Source organism: Diplodia corticola (assembly GCF_001883845.1).
Source record: "Diplodia corticola strain CBS 112549 chromosome Unknown scaffold18, whole genome shotgun sequence".
NCBI lineage: Eukaryota > Fungi > Ascomycota > Dothideomycetes > Botryosphaeriales > Botryosphaeriaceae > Diplodia > Diplodia corticola.
The window spans coordinates 439431-459178 of record NW_017971497.1 but is presented as its reverse complement, the minus strand read 5'-3'; the positions used below and the strand labels follow the sequence as shown (position 1 = coordinate 459178).

At 57.8% G+C, this 19748-nt stretch overlaps 4 protein-coding genes across 4 annotated transcripts; 1 reads left to right on the top strand and 3 right to left on the bottom strand.

Annotated features, from left to right (window-relative positions):
- Positions 1 to 11: 11 nt before the first annotated feature.
- BKCO1_18000136 (plasma membrane protein pth11-like protein) lies at positions 12 to 1821 on the top strand (the record flags this gene model as incomplete). Its single annotated transcript, XM_020271769.1, has 9 exons — positions 12 to 216; positions 271 to 365; positions 429 to 746; positions 799 to 866; positions 927 to 985; positions 1042 to 1091; positions 1142 to 1315; positions 1454 to 1565; positions 1622 to 1821. 9 exons carry the CDS (start codon positions 12 to 14, stop codon positions 1819 to 1821), a joined length of 1281 nt encoding a protein of 426 aa, XP_020131581.1.
- A 585-nt stretch (positions 1822 to 2406) lies between these two features.
- Positions 2407 to 3090, bottom strand: BKCO1_18000135 (glucosamine 6-phosphate n-acetyltransferase; the record flags this gene model as incomplete). The annotated part of the gene is made up of 3 exons (XM_020271768.1): positions 2407 to 2496; positions 2563 to 2692; positions 2756 to 3090. The coding sequence occupies 3 exons, from the start codon at positions 3088 to 3090 to the stop codon at positions 2407 to 2409; spliced, it is 555 nt and encodes a 184-aa protein (XP_020131582.1).
- Positions 3091 to 4101: 1011 nt separating this feature from the next.
- BKCO1_18000134 (uncharacterized protein) lies at positions 4102 to 9125 on the bottom strand (the record flags this gene model as incomplete). Its single annotated transcript, XM_020271767.1, has 4 exons — positions 4102 to 6976; positions 7059 to 7170; positions 7254 to 7330; positions 7468 to 9125. The coding sequence occupies 4 exons, from the start codon at positions 9123 to 9125 to the stop codon at positions 4102 to 4104; spliced, it is 4722 nt and encodes a 1573-aa protein (XP_020131583.1).
- A 2831-nt stretch (positions 9126 to 11956) lies between these two features.
- On the bottom strand, positions 11957 to 17986 carry BKCO1_18000133 (trna-splicing endonuclease; the record flags this gene model as incomplete). Its single annotated transcript, XM_020271766.1, has 3 exons — positions 11957 to 13982; positions 14031 to 17894; positions 17958 to 17986. The coding sequence occupies 3 exons, from the start codon at positions 17984 to 17986 to the stop codon at positions 11957 to 11959; spliced, it is 5919 nt and encodes a 1972-aa protein (XP_020131576.1).
- Between the last annotated feature and the right edge of the window lie 1762 nt (positions 17987 to 19748).

Sequence of the window (19748 nt, the reverse complement as noted above, 5' to 3'; positions counted from 1 at the left end):
AACCAAGTTCAATGAGCTACGTGAATAGGGAGTCTTGCTTGGCCGCTGGGATCGCTCTGGCAGTGCTTGCTTTGTTGGCTGTTTCGGTGAGAATTGCGTACCGGTTCAAAGCAAACCACAAGCTTAGCCACGTCCGCTTTCTGAATTACTTAGACGACATCTTCTGTTTGTTAGCCTTAATCCCCACCATTGGGACGGCTGTGGTCTTGGTGTATGGTAAGAATTCACCGAAACCCAAAGCACAGCATCAGAGCCGCTCATGCCCTTCAGGCGCCCAGGTCAATGTACTTGGCCAGCACAATGACGCCTCCAACGTGCAAAATTGGATCACAACAACGACTCCCGATCTGGTGTTGTTGGAAAAGGTACCAGTATTCGCCTTTTGTACATACATACTGCACGCGCATGCTGACAAACGTGGTCCCCAGTTTGTCTACATGGTCTTCGTGATGCAGCCTCTTGCAATCGGCTTCATCAAGCTTTCCTTCCTTTTCTTCTATCGCCGCATCTTCTTTGTGTACAAGTCATTCCAGGTTGTCTCGCTAATTCTCGTCGCAATTACTGTTGCGTGGATCATGGCCTTTTTCTTCGGCTTTACTTTTGCATGCGGCATTAACTTCGCCACAAACTGGGCATCGCTTTCCGAGATCGAGCAGAAGTGCGGGTTTGGCTTCATGGCCACCGTTGTCTATTCCATCCTGGACGCAGCCTTGGACTTCATCATCTTGATCCTGCCGTTCCCTTGGGTGAGCTTTCATCCTTCCCGCACTGTCACGACCAATGGCTGACAGTGAGAAGATTTGGCAACTGCAGATGCCTACTGCCCGCAAGTTCCAAGTCTGCGGTGTGTTTATGCTTGGTAGCATGTATGTTTCACCCTTTCAAGAGGCCCAATTGGTCTAACTGACATTCTTGATAATCTCAAGTGCCGTCGCTTCAGCACTAGTTCGCATGGTTATTTGCATTCAACAAAGCACGCCTTCGAGTCAGCAGCCACTACCAAATCAATGTCCAACGTCTCTCTTGCTAACGTCATAAAAGGTGCTCTTGAAAAGACCACTATTATGGGCATGCCTCCATATGACATATTGGTATTTATGCATCACATTCTCGAGTGAACATGTCTGATGGCATCTTGTAGGGAATCACGAGTGCCGGCATTTTCTGGACAGTCGTCGAGACTAACGTTGCCCTGATCGCCTGCTGCCTCCCGATCTTGCACTCCCTCGTCAAACCAACCGCGTTTGGCGCTGCCGTTAGCCGCGTTCATGGCTTCTTTTCGTCGAGGAGCTCAACGCGCGCATCGTCCAAAGAGGTTTTACCACTTTCAAATCTGACGGCCTCTTCGAGAATCACCCGATTCTCCTGTAACAGACAACACGCCGATCCGTCTTTGTCAAACAGACAACGGGCCGAATTTTCCAGGGTCGAAAGTATATAGCTGATATCCTAGCTGAACAAGGGCTCTTGTGATCACCTCCATTCCATCGGCCGTCGGGAAGAACAGACACATACACACAACAAATCCAGCAGCTTCGGAGAGAAACTATCGCACTTGAAAAAAGGTACGACGCCGCACTTTTTTCAGTGCTGGCTAGAGGCCTTATATATTGTCTAACAGAAACCAACAACGAAAAGCCGCAGGAGCCACTCAAAGCACCCGAGCCGACCACTCCCTACCACACCACCCTCTCGTTCCCCCAATCGCCCCCATCAACGAATCCATCCATTCGGACCAGTATCCCCGCCCGCGATCGAGCTCCTCACGAGCTCGACTCTACCAACCCCCTACCCGCGCCACCTCGCCGACGGCGAAGATGATGGTGAGGTCGAGAGAGGGAGAACTTGCGGAATTTCTGGAAGGTGGGGGAAAGAGAGGAGGAGGGGGTTTTGTCATTGGAATGGACGCACCTGGTTTTTGGCACAGTGTCTTTTCCTCTATTGTTTTGGTGGGCGGTTGAATGACGCCCATGTGGGTTTGGATAGACCCATGGCCGTTGTCGCGACTGTTTATCTTTGCATACCAGCCATTTCTATCTCGTGCCAGTGTTCGACGTCGAGTTTCCACTGGTTGCCCGGCTGCTCGCCCATCAAGCCAGAGCCGGACAACCAGTTAGACGTCAACGATGACGATCCAAGACACATCGGATCCGATTGGAGTTCACAATCAAGCTGCAAGACTATGCCGAGCGTTCTTCAGCCACGCCACAGCAAAAAGGAACAGGTTCCAAATGACCAATGGATAGACCAGATGAACGGTGTCTCAACCGACCATGTCTCATCTACATGTATATCCTCTCACCACCTGTCTATATCCTTCATATCATAGTCATACAGATCCGAATGAGATCTCCAACATGTCGTCCGATCCAAACCTCATAAAACTCACAATCGAGTCCAGGACGACTAGTAGTAATGGGCCATTTCCAGGCCGGCGCGCTTGAAGCCGCACTTGACGTAGAAGCCCTCGTTCGCTTCGGAGCAGTCGAGGATGGTCTTTTGGGGGAAAGAGAAGCACCAGTCAGCCAATCTCATAATCGCCCTGGGGCAAAAAGAACTCACCTTGTAGCAGCCCACCTTCTCCGCGACAAAGTCCAGGGCCTGAATGATGCGCAGCCCCAGCTTCTTACCCTGCTGGTCCTTTGCAACCGCGATGTCCTCGATATGCCCAACAAGCCCCAAGTTATGAATGCTACCACCACGCCGCAACCGTCAGCAATCCGACACCTTAGAAAAAAAAAAAAAGAACACTCACAACTTCCTCTCGACAATCAGCGCGCCCGTGCCCACAATCTTGCCCGCGCCGTCGAGCACGCAGATCAAAAAGTACTCGTCGTTGCGGCGGCTCATCCAGTCGTAGCGCGCGTCCCACGCCGCGCCGTCGACGTCGCCCACCGTCGTCAGCACCCGCAGCACGTCGAGGAAGCCCCGCCCGTAGTCCGACCGCCGGATCGGCCGCACCGTGTACCCCGCCGGCAGCGCCGCCGCCACCCCCGGCGAGATGAGCTCCGTGCTGAAGAGCGGCGCTTCGGGGTCGGAGAGGACGGCGGCGGTGGCGGTGCCGGCGGTGGAGGGGGTGGAGGTGGACATGGTTGCTGTAGAGGATCGGGCGGCGGGACGGCGCGATCGAATGAAGGTAGGTAGGTGGGCGGGTAGGTCGGTTGGTTGGAGCTCTGTACCTAGGTGGTTTCGCGCCGGCGGTAGGGAGGGCGGGGTCCGGGGGAGGGAAGCGAGCGAGCGAGCGAGCGAGCGGACGAGTCGGGCGGTGAGTCGAGGCGGGATTGACGCAACGGAGCGAGTGATGGAGGGATGGAAAGAGATTGGTGTGGGCGGGAGAAGAGTGAGGATGAGGCGGGCGCAGGAGAAGGAAAAAGGAGAAGAAGAGCTGGGTGTTTACGTCGGTTGGCCCCAGGCTGGCAGCATCTCGGGCGACCCTGGTCGTTCTGATCGGCGGCGCCACTGCTGCGGTCGCACCCTCGCCGCCAAAAATAGCGACGGACATCTCGCCAAGTCCGCAGCCACACTGCACACCCCGTCACGAACTTGTCCTTTCCTTGAGCCTCGGAGCTGACAACGCCGGCTTCACCGTCATCATCGGGGAACAGCATTATTCTTGGCCTGTCACTGCATGAGCGCCCTTTCTCACACCTGTCTCCGTCTTGGCTCCGACCGCTGGTCCAGACGGAGACGACACGAGCAGGATGAATCTTACCTTCCTGCCAGGTCCATCCCTCGTGGCACGCTCCCTCACTCGCCGGAATGCACATAAGACGCAAATGCTTCGTATAAATCTGTAGTTTCATTTTCCCCCACTCCGAGTTCTTTCAGCCCATCTCCGAGACCCTAGCTGTGATATCCCAAGCTAAACGTACACAAGAAAAAAAAAAAAGAAACATCGTAAGAAGAATGAACGTCATCACATCACATCCAAAAGAGAGAGAGAAAGAAGATTCAGAAAGGCAGAACCATCGCCTCCCAAACCATCCATCCACCCACCCACCCACCAACCGCCCATTACACCGAAAGCAAGAGCCCGCCCCTCCCCTCCCTCCAACCCACCACAAAAGAGAAAAAAAGAAAGAAAAAAAACCCCACCCCTAATCACCCCCTCTGACTCTCCATCCCCCCCTCCTCCCCACCAACCTCCACCATCGTCCCCAAATCCCCCTCCATCACCACCCCTCGCTGCTGCTCCTGCTGCTCCCCCTCCTCCAACAACAGCCCCGCCGCCGGCGCCGGCGCCAGCCCCTCACCGCCCGCACACGCCACACACCTCCCCATCATCCCGCTCGTCTTCAGCACCGCCTGCAGCGCCGCCTCCAGCAGTCGATTCTGGCGCGCCAGCGCCTCGCAGCGGGCCTCGAGCCGCGCCTCGCGCATCGAGGTGGTGGCGGCGACATCGTCATCCTCGTCGTTGTTGTTGTTGTTGTTGTTGCCAGCACCGGCAGCAGGATCATCACTGCCTTTCGTGTCGTCAGCGTTACGATGACCGTGATGATGGTGATGGTGGCCGGCCGAAGACGAAAGGGCGACGGACATGGCGCTGGGCGTCTGGAAGCTGTTGGAGTCGTGCGCGGCGGTACTCGCGGCGGCGGCGTCCGAGGACGAGGAGGAGGAGAGGGAGAGGCGCTGGGCCATGATGGTGGCGGCAGCAGCGACAGCAGCGTTGTTGTTGTTGTTGTTGTTGCCGTTGTTGTTGTTCTGGAAATAGTATCCAAAGGGGCCGCTTCCGTAGCCGCTGCCGTTGCTGCCATTGCTGCCATTGCTGCCATTGCTGCTCGTGCTGGTGGCGACGCTGTCGCGCCACTGCCTGTTGTTGTTGTTCTGTGCGCTGTCTTTGTTGTTCATCGCGGCGTGGCTCCCCGGCCCGTTCGAGGGGTGGTGCTGGTGGTGATGGTGCGACTGCAGCCCGTACTGGCTCGAGTGGGCGTGCAGGTGGGCGCGCAGCTCGCGCAGCTGTTCTTCGCGGCCCGGGGCGGCGGACTGGAGGGAGGAGGCGCGGCGGGTGGTGGTGGTGGTGGTGATGGTGTTGTTGTTGTCGTTCGTTGACGCGGATGCGGAGCGGCCGAGGCCGGTGGTGGTAGACGACGAGACGGAAGCGGTGGAGAGGCGTTGGTGCCGCTGTTGGTAGTGGTGGTCCAGATCGTCTTTGCTGGCGCCTCCTCCGCCGATGGCCGCCGCCGCCGTCGTCGTCGTTGACGCCGGTTGCTGTTGCTGGTGGTGGTGATTCCTCGATACGGCGGCGGCCAGCAGGCTCGCGGAACTGCGGCGACGGTGATGGCGGTGCGAGTGGAGAGGATGGTGATGGTGGTGGTGGGCTTGCTCGTCGTCCTCGTTCTTTGCCTCATATTCGTCTTCTCCCACCTCTTCCCTGAGCACCGACTCCGCTGTCGGCTTCCTCACATGCGACCTGCTGCCCCTGGCCGCAGACAACGGCGGCGGGGGCGGCGGTGGCAGCGGCCGCGGTGCCGGTGTCGTGTGTTGTATATCGGGCGTCTGCTCCGCCACCGTCACCACCGGGCTCAGCGACATGGCATTCCGCAACGCAGCGACTTCTGTCGTTGTCGCCTCGGCTTCGCTTGGCATGACAACCATCGACTTCGGCCGCTGGCGCTGCAGTTCCCTCTCCTCTCCCCCACCGCTCGCAACAGTCGCCTGCGCCACGATCTCGTCGATGCCCTGACGAGGACTGCTGCTGCTACCGCGGTGGTGAAGAAGTAGCAGGTCGCTGCTCGCCCGCCTGCGCTGCTGCAAGTCACGCAGTTTACGCGTGCGGATCTTATCGTCACGACTGCTGCTGCTATGGCGGGGTGGTGTCGTCGGCGACTGGGTCGCGCCGCGCTTTTCTTCGCGCTCCGCCGACGACGACGAGGAACCGGCCGAAGACGAGGCCGACGAACTGGATGCCGAAGACGTGTCCGGTATGACCGAGTCGACTCGAACATGTTGCTGTTCTCCAACAGCAGCTGTACGATTATGGTGGTGGTGATGATGATGATGATGATGCCCACCACCACCCTCCTGCCCCTCCCCACGCTTATTCCCCTGGCCCGCCAACAACAACTGCTGCTGCTGCTGCTGCGCCCTCGCCACCAGCGCCATCTGCGAAGGCAAGCTCTTCCTCGCGTCCTCCTTCCTCGCCACCTCCGCGTCCTCCTCCCTCTCCTCCTTCTTGCTTTTCTTCGTCGTCGTCTTCTTCCTCTCGCGCCTCTGCGGCGGACGCTCCACCACCACCTGCGCCGCCGTGCGGTTGTCCGTATCCGACGTCGTCGCGCGGCGCTGGAGATGGGCGGGAGGAAAGAGCGGACGGACCTGCTTCTGCATCTCCTCCATCGGCGTCACGAAGGGCGTCGTGCAGGTGCTGGTGGCGGTGGCGGTGGCCACGCCGTCGCCGTCGTCGGAGCCCGAGCGGGATCCCGAGCCGCCGGGGGTGGCGGTGGTGTTGGGCGACGAGGCAGAGGCGTCGTTGTTGTTCGTGTTGTTCTTGCCGTCACTGGTGTTGCCGGGAAACGTCGGCGAGGGCAGGCACGAGGGCGGGTTGCTGAAGAGCGCGGCTTTGGCGTCCATGGGCGTTGCGTAGCTAGTCTTGATGTTGTTGTTGCTGCTTCTGTTGTTGTTCTTGCTGTCGTCGTCCTCGCCCCCTGAGGATTTCTGCGGTTGCGGTTGCGGCTCAGGACTCATGCTGCAGCTGACGAGTCGGATGCTGCTGCTGGCATGGCGGATGCTGCTGCCTGCGTCGGTGACGGCCGTGACGGTGGGGGAAGACGGAGTCGGGGGACGACGCTGCTGGTGTTGTGCAGCGTCCGGTTTGGGCTTCCCCGAGTCGACGAAACCGTTTTCCGACGGGTCCGGCGTTTGCGACTGCTGTTGCATGCCAAGGGTGGACAGCCAGGTGTCGAACTGCTCGGTTCCGAGACAGGAGTTGAGCTTGTCGGGGAGGGAGGCAGAGCGACGTTTGAGAGAGAGCATCTCATTGCTGTAGGGGGAAGTGACGATGATATTAATACCGTAGTTCTGAACTCATGGTGCACTCGGAAGTTTGCTACTGGCTTACTTACCTCTTAGAAGTGGTGAGTGATGGGTTACTCAGCAACGACTGACCCGCGAGGGATTGGCTGTCCGCCGAGCTCTGGTTCGTTACGATCTGGAGATACTTGGTAGGCTTCCCTTCTTTGATCAAACAGCACCTCGTTAGCTCTCGTCCACTCGAGTCCACAGCCTCCGAACAACGAACGATATACGGGGAAACTCACTTCCTTTCGTCTCCATCTGCACGACTCCTCGGGCAGGTATGAACGCCTCCGGCGGAGGCTGCGACACGCCGGGGCCCCTAATTCCCACACCCGTCAGCAAAGGACCTACGCCCTCATTTCCTCCACAGAAGAAAGAAATAAAAAAAAAAGAAAAACAGCAACAGCACAAGAAGAAAGGAAGAGAAAAAGATCAAGAAAAAAAAAACCAACTCACCCCTCCACCGTCCCCACCCTCTCCGCCAAGCTCTTCCTCCGCTTATACCCCAAAAACCTCAACGCACTCTTGTGTTTCTTCCCCTTCCTCCCACCAGCACCACTCCCCGCACCCCCACTCCCTCCACTCGTCCCACTCCCCCCACTGACCCCCCTCCTCCCCCCCGCCCCCGTCCCCGCCATCCCCGCCCCCACGATCCCCATGCTCACCAACCCCGCACTCTCGGGCCCCGTGTTCCTCAAAAAGTCCTGGATGTCGAACCGCTGGAACCTCGCGTCCGCGTCCGTCGACGCCGCTGCCGCCGCCGTTTCCGAGAGCAGACCGAAGCCGCCGGACGCTCGGGGCACGGCCGCTGCTGCCATGTTGTTCTTCTTGCTCGTGGCGGCGGGCGGGGGCGGGAACGACGACGACGGCGGTTGGAGCGGTGGCGTCGTCTTCTCGTCCCAGGAGAAGCGGCGGTGGTGGACGAGGTGGGCGCGAGACGTGGAGGACTTGTTGGGGTTGGGGTTGTTGTTGTTCGCGTGGGCGGCGGCGGCGGCGGCGGCGGCGGCGGCACCGGTGATGGTGGCGGCGGCGGCGGTGAAGGTGTTGGAGAGGGTTTGGATGGGGAGGGAGGGGCGGCGGGGGTGGCGGTGGGGTGGTGGTGCTGCGTTGTTGTCGTGGTCACCGAAGGACGTGTCGACGCGGAGGGGCTTGCGGAGGACGGCGCGTTCGGTTTTGCGGTTGAGCGTGTGGCCGTGGCCGCTGACCGGCGGCGGCGGGGCTGCGGCGGAAGAGGTCGGAGTGGAGGGCGCCGTCGTGTCGGGCAACACGCCTAACGTGCCGGGGACGATGGCGGATGATGGGGCGTCGCTCGTGCGATTGTCAGCGGCGGCGGCGGTGCTGCCGCTGAACTCGGGCCAAAAGGGCTGGTCGGGCAGGTTCCACCAGCAAGGCGAGCCGGAACGAGAGCGGTCGCAGGAGCTGCTGGTGTTGCGGCCCTTGCGGATGATCGACCCGTTGTCGTCGTCGTCGTTGTTGTCGTTGCTGTTGTTCCTGTTGGCAGTGCTCGGCCGGATGTGGTCCTTGCTACCTTGCCTTTTGCCGTTCTTGTTGGCAGTCCTCTTCTTCCGCCCGCCGCGTCCCTTCTTCTTCACTTCGACGAGACTGTACTCGTCCTTCTCCTCGTCCTCGAGTGCGGACGAGGACGACGAAGTGTCGTCGTTGGTCGGGAACGGCCCGTTGTTCCGTCGACGGTGATGCTGCTCGGCAGTGACGTCGCTCGGGATGGTTCTTCCTTCCAGCAGATGTACGTGTTCGACCGCACCCTGCAGCTGGTCTTCCGAGGGGCAAGGGGCGCCGTCCTCGAAGAAAAGTTCGGCGTGTGTGCTACGCGTGGTAGCAGTACGAGAGGGCTGGACGATGGTAGTGGTGTTGGCGCGCGTACGTGGGGTGTGGTTCATGAAGAGTAGCGGGGTCGGGTTGCGATTATAGGGAGAGGAGCGCGTAGTGGTGGAGATTGGGGGTTGAGAATGAAATGACGAGGAGGGAGAGGGAGCGGTAGCGCCGGCGGTGGTGTCGTCGGCGCCAAGTGAGTGGACAATGGTATCATGAGGAGGAGGGGGAGCTCTTTGGCCGAGGGGGGCGGCGGTAGCACCGATGCCAACGGCCGGCTGCATCTGTTTGCGTCTCGAGGCTAGCTACGGTGGCAAATAGAGCTGGACAGCAGGGTAGGAGGTCCCGGGAAACCAAAGCGCGAAACGCAGTTGGTCGGGCGACGAAACGACGGGACGGGGGGTCCTCGACTGAGGTGTTGGTTTTTGTCGGGACGCCGGTGCTCTACCCGGTACGTCTTTCGGCGTGGCCCGTCACACCCAGTTATGCGTATCGATCGAGGCAGGATGCAAGAGCGAGTCCCGAACGCCCAGAATCGGCGCGTGGGCGAGTGGTTCTGGATTGTCGGGAGCCCCTGAGCCGTGGTATGATGGCTGCTTCGCTTTTCTTCCGAGGTCTGCGTGACCGGTTACCTCTCGTGCGAGTGCAGTTGCTGCGGAGGCCGTGTAGTCTGTACAAGGCGCGTGCACTGCGTACGTGCATGCAATGCCTGATCCTTTCTCGTGCTTGATACCAAGCGTCGTGTGCGCAGTAGCTGCGCGACTATGTGGGTCGGGGAGTCTGAAGCAATTGACGACGACGAAAGGGACCGGGGGAACGGTGGCAGAGAAAGCGGGAAATGCGGGCAGCGGGGAGATGCAATTGGCAACAGCGCGTGGTCGAGTTGTGGTGTGGGTTACTCGGGCGCGGCCGGCCTGCTCATCTGATGGAGCTGGCTTTGCCGCCGCAGGTGCCCAAGCAAAAAGCTGAAGGGCCAAGCTCATTAAATTTTTTTTTTAGCCACACCCGGGAGGGGGTGGAGCTGCAAGAGAGAAACCGGCGCCGCGGCAATATAAGCAACGTGCTCTTTGTGCCATGTTCCGCCCATTGAGTGGCACTCGCGCTTCACTCGACGGCATTGCCAACCGCTGCTCCCATAGCACCCACCCTTCGTAGCTTCGCCGTGCAACCGTCAGCATGCGTGCGTACACGTTCCCGGAACAAGCCTCTCAAGCTGGGAGGGCATGCAGTGAGAGTTAAGGCCGAGCAAGTGTTGGACGTGGGTTGGGCCGACAGCGGTGGATCCGCCTGTCGCACAGCATCAGAGAGCAGCGGTGGCCACTGAACGCATTCCCCCAGATCCATCTCACCTCATCCATCCCGAAGCACTCCGTCCGCCCTCTTGCAAACCTCGTCGTGGACAGCCGGTGCCTCAGCTTTCCCTAGCGCAGCCGCCCTCTTCCCAAAGGCAGCAGAGGCGTGGCCATAGACGGAAAAGGCCGGTCGAGCACACGGCGGCGGCGTCTGCAGTGCGACATGGCCCCCGTCCGAAACGGGTTGACGGACGGTGGGACGACACGCACAGAACTCACGCCCGGAGGCGGCGGGTGCGAGTGGGGGGGAGAAGGTAGGGACGCCGTCTGTGAAGCATCAGCAATGAGCGGTGGGCGATCCAGTGACCGGGTGGGCGATAGGGATGCGGGGAAGGGCGAGTGCGGCGCCGACAGCAGCAGTCATCAGAGCGCGACGAGGCCACCATGGTCCACGGCGAATCACTGACGCTTATGCTCTGCTCTGCCTCCCTTGCGTCGGAGTAGAACCCCAGCAAACCCCCCAACGTCCCGGTGTCGGCTTTCTCGCTCCAGCTGCAGCCAACCCGCCGCCGGGCTGGGACACGGCGGCTATTGGAGCCCATCGCAGGCGCTGTCAGTGCGTGGGGAAAAAAAATAAACAGCGTTGGCAACAGGGACCAGGGCGAGCCCAACACATGGGCGGGAGAGGAGCATCAGGCGTGGTCGTGGGTGTTTTTTCTGAAACAGGAGCTGGGCAATGGGGACAAGCGTTGTGCAACCGTCAATTGGAAAGCGTCAAGCGGAGATTAAAGAAGGCGCTGGACGCCCACGAGAATATTGTCCGCCCAGCATCGTCCCAGCTCTGCGGTTCACACACACACACGTTCATATCGTCATCTGTTGATCCATCCATCGATTGCGGTGCGTGCTGATCCGCGCATGAGGCCTGCGTCGGTCGATCGACCAGCATGACGGACGGGGAGCTGGGCAAAGAAGAAGAAGAAGGGTCCGACTGACGGGCGCCGATGGATCGACGACGCGGGGCGAGATGGAGGGGTGCGGGCGTGCAGCAAAAGGCGTTGATGGGCCCACGGCCGGACGTCACGCCTCATCAGGCCGGCTGACATGCATGCATGCATGGTCGCAACCCGCAACTTCGCCATCGGGATTTTGCTCTCTCTCGATGTTGCGCAGAGTGCGGGAGCACAAGGTCGACGGCTTCCGGCCCCATTTGCATGGAAGTGTCCCTAATGGCCGGGTCCCCTGAGCCGTGCAACCACAGCGCCACGTCCAAGAGCTCACCAGCTTTCCCCAAGCCTCCGTCTTGCCGTGGCTCCTTGTTCTGCCTTCCTTTCCCCCACGGCAGAGATGGGGCTTTGCTCTGCTTTTTCCCCCATCGCCTCGTGGCCAACCTCGTGCGCAGCGTGGGAAAAGGAACGAGGATCCACTCACTGCAACCATGCCTCACTCACTGCACTCGCCCGCTCATCCGCTTGCTCTCTATCTAGCATGGCTCGGGGGAAGAAACCCATCTCCATCCTGTGTTGGTCAAGATATAGGACGACAGTTCAGCAGGCCTTCCCCCCGATTCCGAACGGTACTCTGCCGCTATCCACAGTACTATTCCTATCCCCATCTAATCCAGAACTTTTGCTTTTGCCAAGGCAGAAAGCTTCCGGCATGAAATGAGTAGGAAACCCTCCAGCACCCAAGTCATGCATGTCTTGCCTGCTGTAAGATAGGAGAAAGAAAAAAGTAGAAAACTGTTCTGGGTGAAAATTCAATGAGCAACGCCTGTCAATGCTGGTGTGCAAATGTCCGCTTTCCCCATCTAACACCCCAAATCAAGGCCGCGGCTTCTTCGGGGGCTGTCTCGGCATAAACGGATCCGCCTTCCTCTTGGCTACCTTCGACGGCACCATCTTGGGCCTGGCCGGTACTCCTCCACTTCCACCACTGCCCTTTGCCGAGCTCGCTCTCGACGGAGGCCGATCGGCGGTGGCGGCCGAGGCTTCGGAACTCTGTCTTGAGGAGCTGGGGCGTGACCTGCTGACCGTGTCCGGCATCGGTTCCTCTTTCATGACTACGTCCTCATCGCCGTCCTGCTCGGCGGCCGCGCCATCGCCGAAGAACTCGCCCCAATCGTCATCCACGACGCTCTTCTCCTTGGTCTTGACGTCGCTTCTGCTGCCCTCGGAGCTCGCGCTACTGCTGCCCTTCCGTCCACCAGACTCTTGTTTGATCTGCGGCGCCGGCAGCTCCTCGCGCTTGATCGGCTGGATGCCGTTCGTGACCGGTCCGTCGTACGCGCCATTCGGCGCGGGGAACTCCTTGCTGTGCTTCTTCAGCATCGCCATGACGTTGCCCTGAGTGTAGCGGCCGCGCTTCTGTGCGTCCTCGACCAGCCACTTCCAGAACTGGCCGCGTACGAGCGACTGCGAGTTGCCCAGTACCCACAGCGAGCTCTTGGCGCGCGTGAGACCAACATTCATACGCCTGATGTCCTGCAAGAAACCGATGCCGCCCGCTGGACTGGCACGCACGCACGAGAAAATGATGACCTCGCTTTCGCGACCTTGGTACGCGTCCGTCGTGTTGAACTCAACGTATTCGAACACGCTCTCGCCGTACTGGCGCGAAAAGCGGTCCTTGAGCTCTCGTAGTTGCGACTTGTACGGGGTGATGATGCCGATCTTGCCGCGCAAATCCGCAGCGTCTCTGAAATCAGTCGTCAAGCGATTGTACAGCGCCATTGCTACATCGATTTCTGCAATGTTTATGAGCGAATGGCCCTTCGGTGCTGCCTGATGTTGGCCTTGGACATCGAAGAAGCGGTAGGGCGCCAAAAGTGTGCTGCTGTGCCAGGGCTGTACGCGCAACTTTGCCATGCCGTCGCCATCGAGTAGGCGGCCATCGTAGAACGTCTGAGAGGGGAAGTAGCTGATTTCCGGGTGCATACGATATTGCGTGTCGAGCAGGTGGACGTCGTTGGGATGGTTTGTTTGCATGCGAACGAATAAACTCTGCTCGTACTGGAAGCGCGCCGCCTCTTTCGAGAACACAGTGGGAGGCAGTTGCTTGGGATCGCCGACCAAGATAGCCTTCGCACAGCCATACTTGAGAGGAATCAAGGCACTCATCTCCACGCACTGGGCGGCTTCGTCAACGACAACGGTTTCGAACTCGATGTTCAGGTTCTGGAACATTTCGTGACCCGAACCGCTCAGCGTCGCACAGATGACGTGGGCCTCATCCAGAATAGCCTGCTGCGCCCGTTTCCTGTTCAGGTCGGCTGTACGGCTGGATGCGACCTCGGCATCCTTCAACTTGTCGATCTGATTGCCCAAGTTGAACTTGTGGCGACGAAGGGCGTCAAATTCTTCCTTGACAGCAGTCAAAGCTTCGCCTTTCAGTTCGCCCGAGTCCAGCTTCTCGCGTGTCTCGTTGAGCTTCTCCGAAACCGACTTGTGCTCTTTCATGATCTTGCCCGTTTGCTCGTACGCGTTGTTTCCATCCTTTTCAGGATTGATGTTGAGCCTTGCGTTGACAAGCACGTCTAGCGTCACATCCTTGACGTTCACGTTCATGGCATCGCTACGTCCCAATCTTACAACTGAAATTTTGCGATGCTGGCCGTTTGTTGTCTTGACGCCGTCTTTGAAACGCATAACGAGTTCGTCCACAGCAGCATTACTCGGCGCACAAACAAGCAGCTTCTTCGGGGCCGGTAAGTTGTTACGAGCTGCTGCGGTGTTTACGCCTGTGGGCTGAGGTTTGGTGATGACTGTTCCTCCACCGTTCCGAAGGCTGTCCGTCAAGAGGGCACCAACAATTGCGACAATCGTCTTCGTCTTACCCGAGCCCGGAGGACTGTACGCTCGTCAGAATTTCATCTCTCTACCCGATCATTTCACTTACCCTTGAATAAGCGTGAAGGCGTCGTTGTCAATTGCCGACCTTACTGCCTTTGCTTGTGCCCTATTCAGACTGTATGTCTCCTTGTATTGCTGCAGCTGCTTGTCGTTGTAGTTCAGGAGTGGTGAAGGTTTGGCCTTGCAGATTTCGTCGCAAAGGTCGTAGTACTGCAGACCCGCCAGGGCGCCATATTCACGCTCAAGTGGCGTTATGGACTGGATTTTGGCTCCGTACACTACGCTGTGGGGGGCAAGGGACCCACCTAGACGCGAGTCGTTCGAAAGGCGGTATAAGATTTCAAGCTGCGCTTTCTTGCGGGTGATGCGGTAAACCCTGGCCAAGCAATTCGGCGCATCAGGTGTAGTAGCAGGTCTGGGAGCTTTAGATAGGAGGCAGATGTCTCCTTCGGATATCATGATCTCCTTGTTGTCTGCATGAGACATGTTCGTGGAGAGCTCGATAAATTGGTCAACAGTAGAACGAGTGACGACCTTCACCTCGAACGGTCTGAAAGTTCCTTCCTCGCGAGCTTTGACGAAACCTTGCCACGCTTCCAACGTAAGGAGCGGCTGGAACGTGTTCTTGTAGTCGAACGGCGAGTTGAATTTGTTGGGAACTTTTGTGTAAATGTCGGTCCGGGAGTTTGGCGGGAAATCGCCCTCGTGGAAGTAATCCCAGCTGAGAATACTCTTATGCAAGTTTGACAGATCTGGCGCCAACCGTGCCCGCATATCCTTGAACGACCGCTGGACCCTCTTCTTCTTGACCGGCCCCTGGGGTATCAGGGGTAGCCTCGCCTTGGGGGCCTTCTTTTCCTTCGCCGACGGGCCAAAAAGCTCTTCGTCAATCTCGTCATCGTCATCGTCTGAACTCTCATCGGACGAGACCATGACGCCCTCGCCCTTGGCGGTGTGGTCTTTGCCCACAACACCAATTCCGCGAGTACCTGACCCGCCCTCTGCTGTTTGACCAATGAAAGGCAGGGGCTTCTTGGCCTTCTGGATTTCAAGTTGCCTCTTCCTCTTCATCTCCTCCTTCTCAAGCTCGCGTTTCTTCAAGTAGTCGCTCCTATCTGGGACAACAGCCGCCTTCCTCATCTGAATCGCATGTTGCTGGACGGCCTTTTGCCGCTCCCTGAACGCTGCGGCGCCGGGCGTGATATCGGTGACAAGCTTCTTAATGCCATCGGACTCTTCGGTGCCTGAGCTGAGCGGAGAAGACTTGCCAGTGCCGCTCGTTGCCCACGCGCTGATTGAGCCTTGTTTAGCCTTAGTTGGGAGCTTCACCTCCTTCCTGAGTGAATAGCCAATATGCTTTTCGAGAGCTCTTTCAAGCTCAGCTTGCTGATTAGGGGTCAATTTGGTTTTGATAGCACCCTTCAAGGCTTCTTCAATGAAAAGTCGGGTATCATCAGCAATGTCGATGTCTGCATCCCTCAAGCGAACGAGAAGCTTGCTGGTGAGCGCCACTGATTTGTTGATGAGGTATTCATCACGCAGGCGTAGCCATCCAGTGATGCCTCCCATGGTGGTCTTGGGCCAGTTGAGGAGCTTCTTGGCAATATCCGACTTGGACAGTTCGCCGTCTTGCACGTTTTTCCCTTCTGCTTGACTCAGTGCATTGGCGAAATGGCTGTACTCATCATACAATGCGTCCGCAAACTGCATGGTGTCACGGCAAAATTGGATCATGACTTGTGTGCCGTGGCCAACGTTGCTCCAGTCTTCAGTCTTGGAGAAAATGGTGTAAAGCTCGTGCCACAACTTTGCCCAGACCAGCTCCGTGACCTCCGCTTCTTTGACCGTCAAACTGCGTGCTCTCAAAATACCGTCCTGAGGGTTACAAAGGATGTCCACAATGTCGGTGCATATCTTCAGCAGGTTCTCGGTTGGTGCAAACACCTGCTTCTTGGACACACGTCGTAAAGTTTGTACGATGGGCGTGAGGGTGTTCAAGTAGAAAGCTTTAGTGATGTGGGCGAGAGCATCCCGGCGACTGGTTTCGGCGCTGACCGTCTTGACGACGTTCAGGGCAGCCTGACGCGGCGTTTCATCGGAAGAGAATAGGTGGATTATGACTGCATGTGCAGAGTCACTTGAGTCGAAGAGTTTGTCGAGATCACCGGGAGCAAAATCGGAGAGCTTCCCGAGGACATCGGTCACAGCCTCCGACAGCTTGGAAAAGGTGCTGTTCCACCAGACCATGCTCTTCGACATCTGCACGCTGGACTTGACAACAAACATCTCCATGCCGACGAGAAGACTTCCACCCATCAGCACCTTGGTTGCGAGGTCGACATCACCAGGATGGATCGACTTGATGACGGTGTCCCAGACAGGTGCTATCCCACTTTTCATATCGTGGTGTAGGTGTCCCCCGTGTAGGAGGGTCTCCCTGTCCATCTCCAAGGAAAGACAGTCGAGCTGGAGAGTATCCTGAACCACCTGTAGACCGAGTTTGACAATTTGCTGATCTTGGTGAAGACTCCTGTTCACCCTAATGGTAGCCAGGATGTCCTCAATGTGCACCTTGACGAAATCAAGCATGTCCGAAACGGTCGCGTATCCAACAAAGTTCGAGCGGGAGTCAGTTTCGGTCATCTTTCGCAATGACTGCAGAAGAGTGTGTAGACCAAGCTGATAAGAGTACGCTCGCGAGAGGCGTGAGTACTTGTCGTTTTGAAAGCGATCCAGGAGCTGGTGGACGAGTGCGCGACAGGCGGGCGTCTGGTTTGCAGGTTTGATTGAATGGAAGAACGGCTCGACCCACCCGAACACCTCGCCTAGCGTCCCATCTCCCTTTTCCACATTGAGCAGAAGAGAATCCAAGGTCTGGTTGCCCAAGATCTGCTCAATGACGGTTACCGGTGAGATGGGGCCCATGGCATCCCAGAAGTCAACAGCCGACTTTTCGAGAAGCTGCTGAACGGTCGCCATGAGATCATTGAACCCCGAGAATTTGAACTGCAGGTGCTCGAGGGCGAGCTTGCACACGTCGATCTCGATGGCGCGAAGCGAGTGGGTGATGAGGTCCTTGTCAAGTTTCTCCACAATTTGGCGAACACCCATCCAGAAAGTCGGCAGAAATTCAACATCCATGCACGCGATCTGTACCCTTTTCATGGCGTCAAAGAGGGGGTCACGGACTGCAGCAGCAAACTCCGGCTTGGTGATGCCGCGTTTGAACTTGGACCACGAACCCAAGGCCCAGACAAAGCGGTCCTTGTTGTAGCTGAAAAGGAAGCGCGTCATGGCCGGCGAGTACTGACCGAGCCGCAGCTTCTTCTTGGTCTGTACGAGGGCGAAGGGCTCGTCAAAATGCTTCGTCAGCAGCGCCTCGTTCTTGAGGAGCGGCTCGCAGCTGAGAGATTCAAAGAGAGCATACATGCCCTGGTCATCCAGAGCTCTGATGCCGCGCGACTCCTCCGGCGTGCTCAGCAGGAGCTCAGTCGCGTGGTCAAGGCCGGCAGTGATCCGTTCCAGGTTCATGCCGTCAAAGACACCCATGAAAGCTGCGACTTCGTCAGAGTCGTAGTCCTCCTCGAGCTTATGCCTCAACTCGTTCCGTGCCCTGTGATATATCCTGATGCACGCATCGCATGAGCCCATGGCATGGCTCAGCTTCTCCTTGAGCCATTGCTGGTATCCCGCCGCGTCGGCGCCATCAAAAGCGAAGATGGGAAGGCAATCTAGGACGAGATTTTTCCTAAACTCTGCCTCTTCCAGCTGCTTGTGTCGCTCATGCCTCTCCGCCACAGTTTCGTCATCAAGTTGGCCAAGAAGATCTTCGTCAAGGTAAACGCCGAAAGGATCAGAAGTCGTGCGGGGGCAAAAAAGGTGAAGGTCGTCAGGTAGAGCCTTGAGCTCGCTGCAACAAAGACGCCAAGTTAGCCGTGTTGGGTGGTGACGCGGGCGAAGAGCGAACACTTACTTGAGCTTGTTGACCAGCACCTCACCCATAGCGACGGAGCTGAGCGAGATGCCAGATTTTTAGAAGCGCACAAGTGTTGATCCAGCGACGGTTCACGACCTTGGCATCTCCGGCTCCAGCGGTAATGTGCGCTTGCGAGGGTCGGCTATCCGGCGTAGGAATCCGCCAATCGCGGCGCGACAGAAGGCTTCCACCACGATAGCTGAGCTTGGATGAGGCTATGCAGCAATGCAAAGGCGGGCAAAGGCGGCGACGGGGGTTGGTGGAGGCCCAGTGCGTGGTGCTCACGAAGCAACAGGCGGCGAAAGGAATGGAACGGTGTTTGACTTTGTCGGGAGCCCGGTGGTGCGCGTTCCCGTGCACAAGGACTGGCGACGACACCTTTGTTGATGAATGAGCGTGGGCAACTAAGGAAGGCGGAAGTTTGAGGTGCAGGGTCCCGCGGCCGGCGATTTCGACATGCGCATCATCGCGCCTGCCGGGCGTCCAGGGCGCGCGACTCCCAGCCGACCGCGAGGGACCGAGCGCCACCCGCGTCGACAACAGCCTCCCAATTCCAACGGTCCAGCTCAGTCAACGCACGGCAGTCACATGTTCCTGCAGCTTACGGATATGTTGCTTTGTCTGAGCTCAGTCCGATAGACTCGGACGTCATGTCAGGAAAAACATATCAGAGGGACTATCTGATCCACAACTCACATGCTACTCCACCTGCCCATACGGGATGCGCTCTCTTCTCGAGTAGCAGGACCCGGAGGATGGTAGAACAGTGACTCAAGAACGTTAACGCGGCATCACATGACCCAGGTAAGCTGCCGGTTGATTTCCCAATTGACGACTTCGGGCTGGGCGGGGCCAACGTCAACATCATTTCCAGCAGACAGATCCCGACTCATTCTTATGTGATACCGGATTCTCCGTTACGTAAAGCGCGGGCCAAGATGGTTGGCATGCCGGGCTAAAGTCCTGCCGATCACCCCAAGTGAACATCATCTTCCAGCACTACTGTGAGGGGGGAGGCGAAGGCGGGGAGAATTACTAGTTAGAGGGACACTTGGCTGCTGTCACATGCCGGCTACCACGTAGATTATGTTCACGTCACAATCGTAGGCGAGAAGTCTCGGTGTGCAAACCATGTACATTAGCTTGGCACTGCGACTGTATCAAGGCAGCCAGCCTGCCTTCGCGTACATTGCGGGATCATCCTAATGCACGCTGTCACCATCCGAGAACTTTGAATCACATCAGGGGATATTTTCGCTGCGCATTCCTATCTACAGGAAACCAGCCGCCGCGGCAGTCGACAGGCTGCTCAAACGGGGATCGCCAGGGGATAATCAAAACTTAGTCAGAAGCCATAAAAGTGTATGCCGTCTATGCGATCGCGTGTGAAAAGGGAAACTAAATCCGTACCATAGGTAGTACGGCTGTGCTAATGCAGAAAGGGGAGAACGAGAGCCAAAAACTACTCAGCGAAAGAATTGAAGCTGCTGAGGAAAAGGAAACGGACGGACCAAACCAACCTCGCGACTTTTTGAAGGAGTGCCAAAGGTTGCTGATGCAAAAGGTGGAAGTAGATGAAAGGGACCCTGGTATCCGCCATGCGCCTCGCTCTGCTTGGTATTCTTTCTTTGAGAGCAATAATCCCCAAAAGGCCATCAACGTTAAGACAGAAAAAGAAAAAACATTACCGCCGCTCAAACGCCCCCAAGATGACTGTGACAAATCTCTTTCGCGTTCAAAACATATACAGAAGCTCGTGCTGGCATTACCTACGACCGTGGCCAGCTA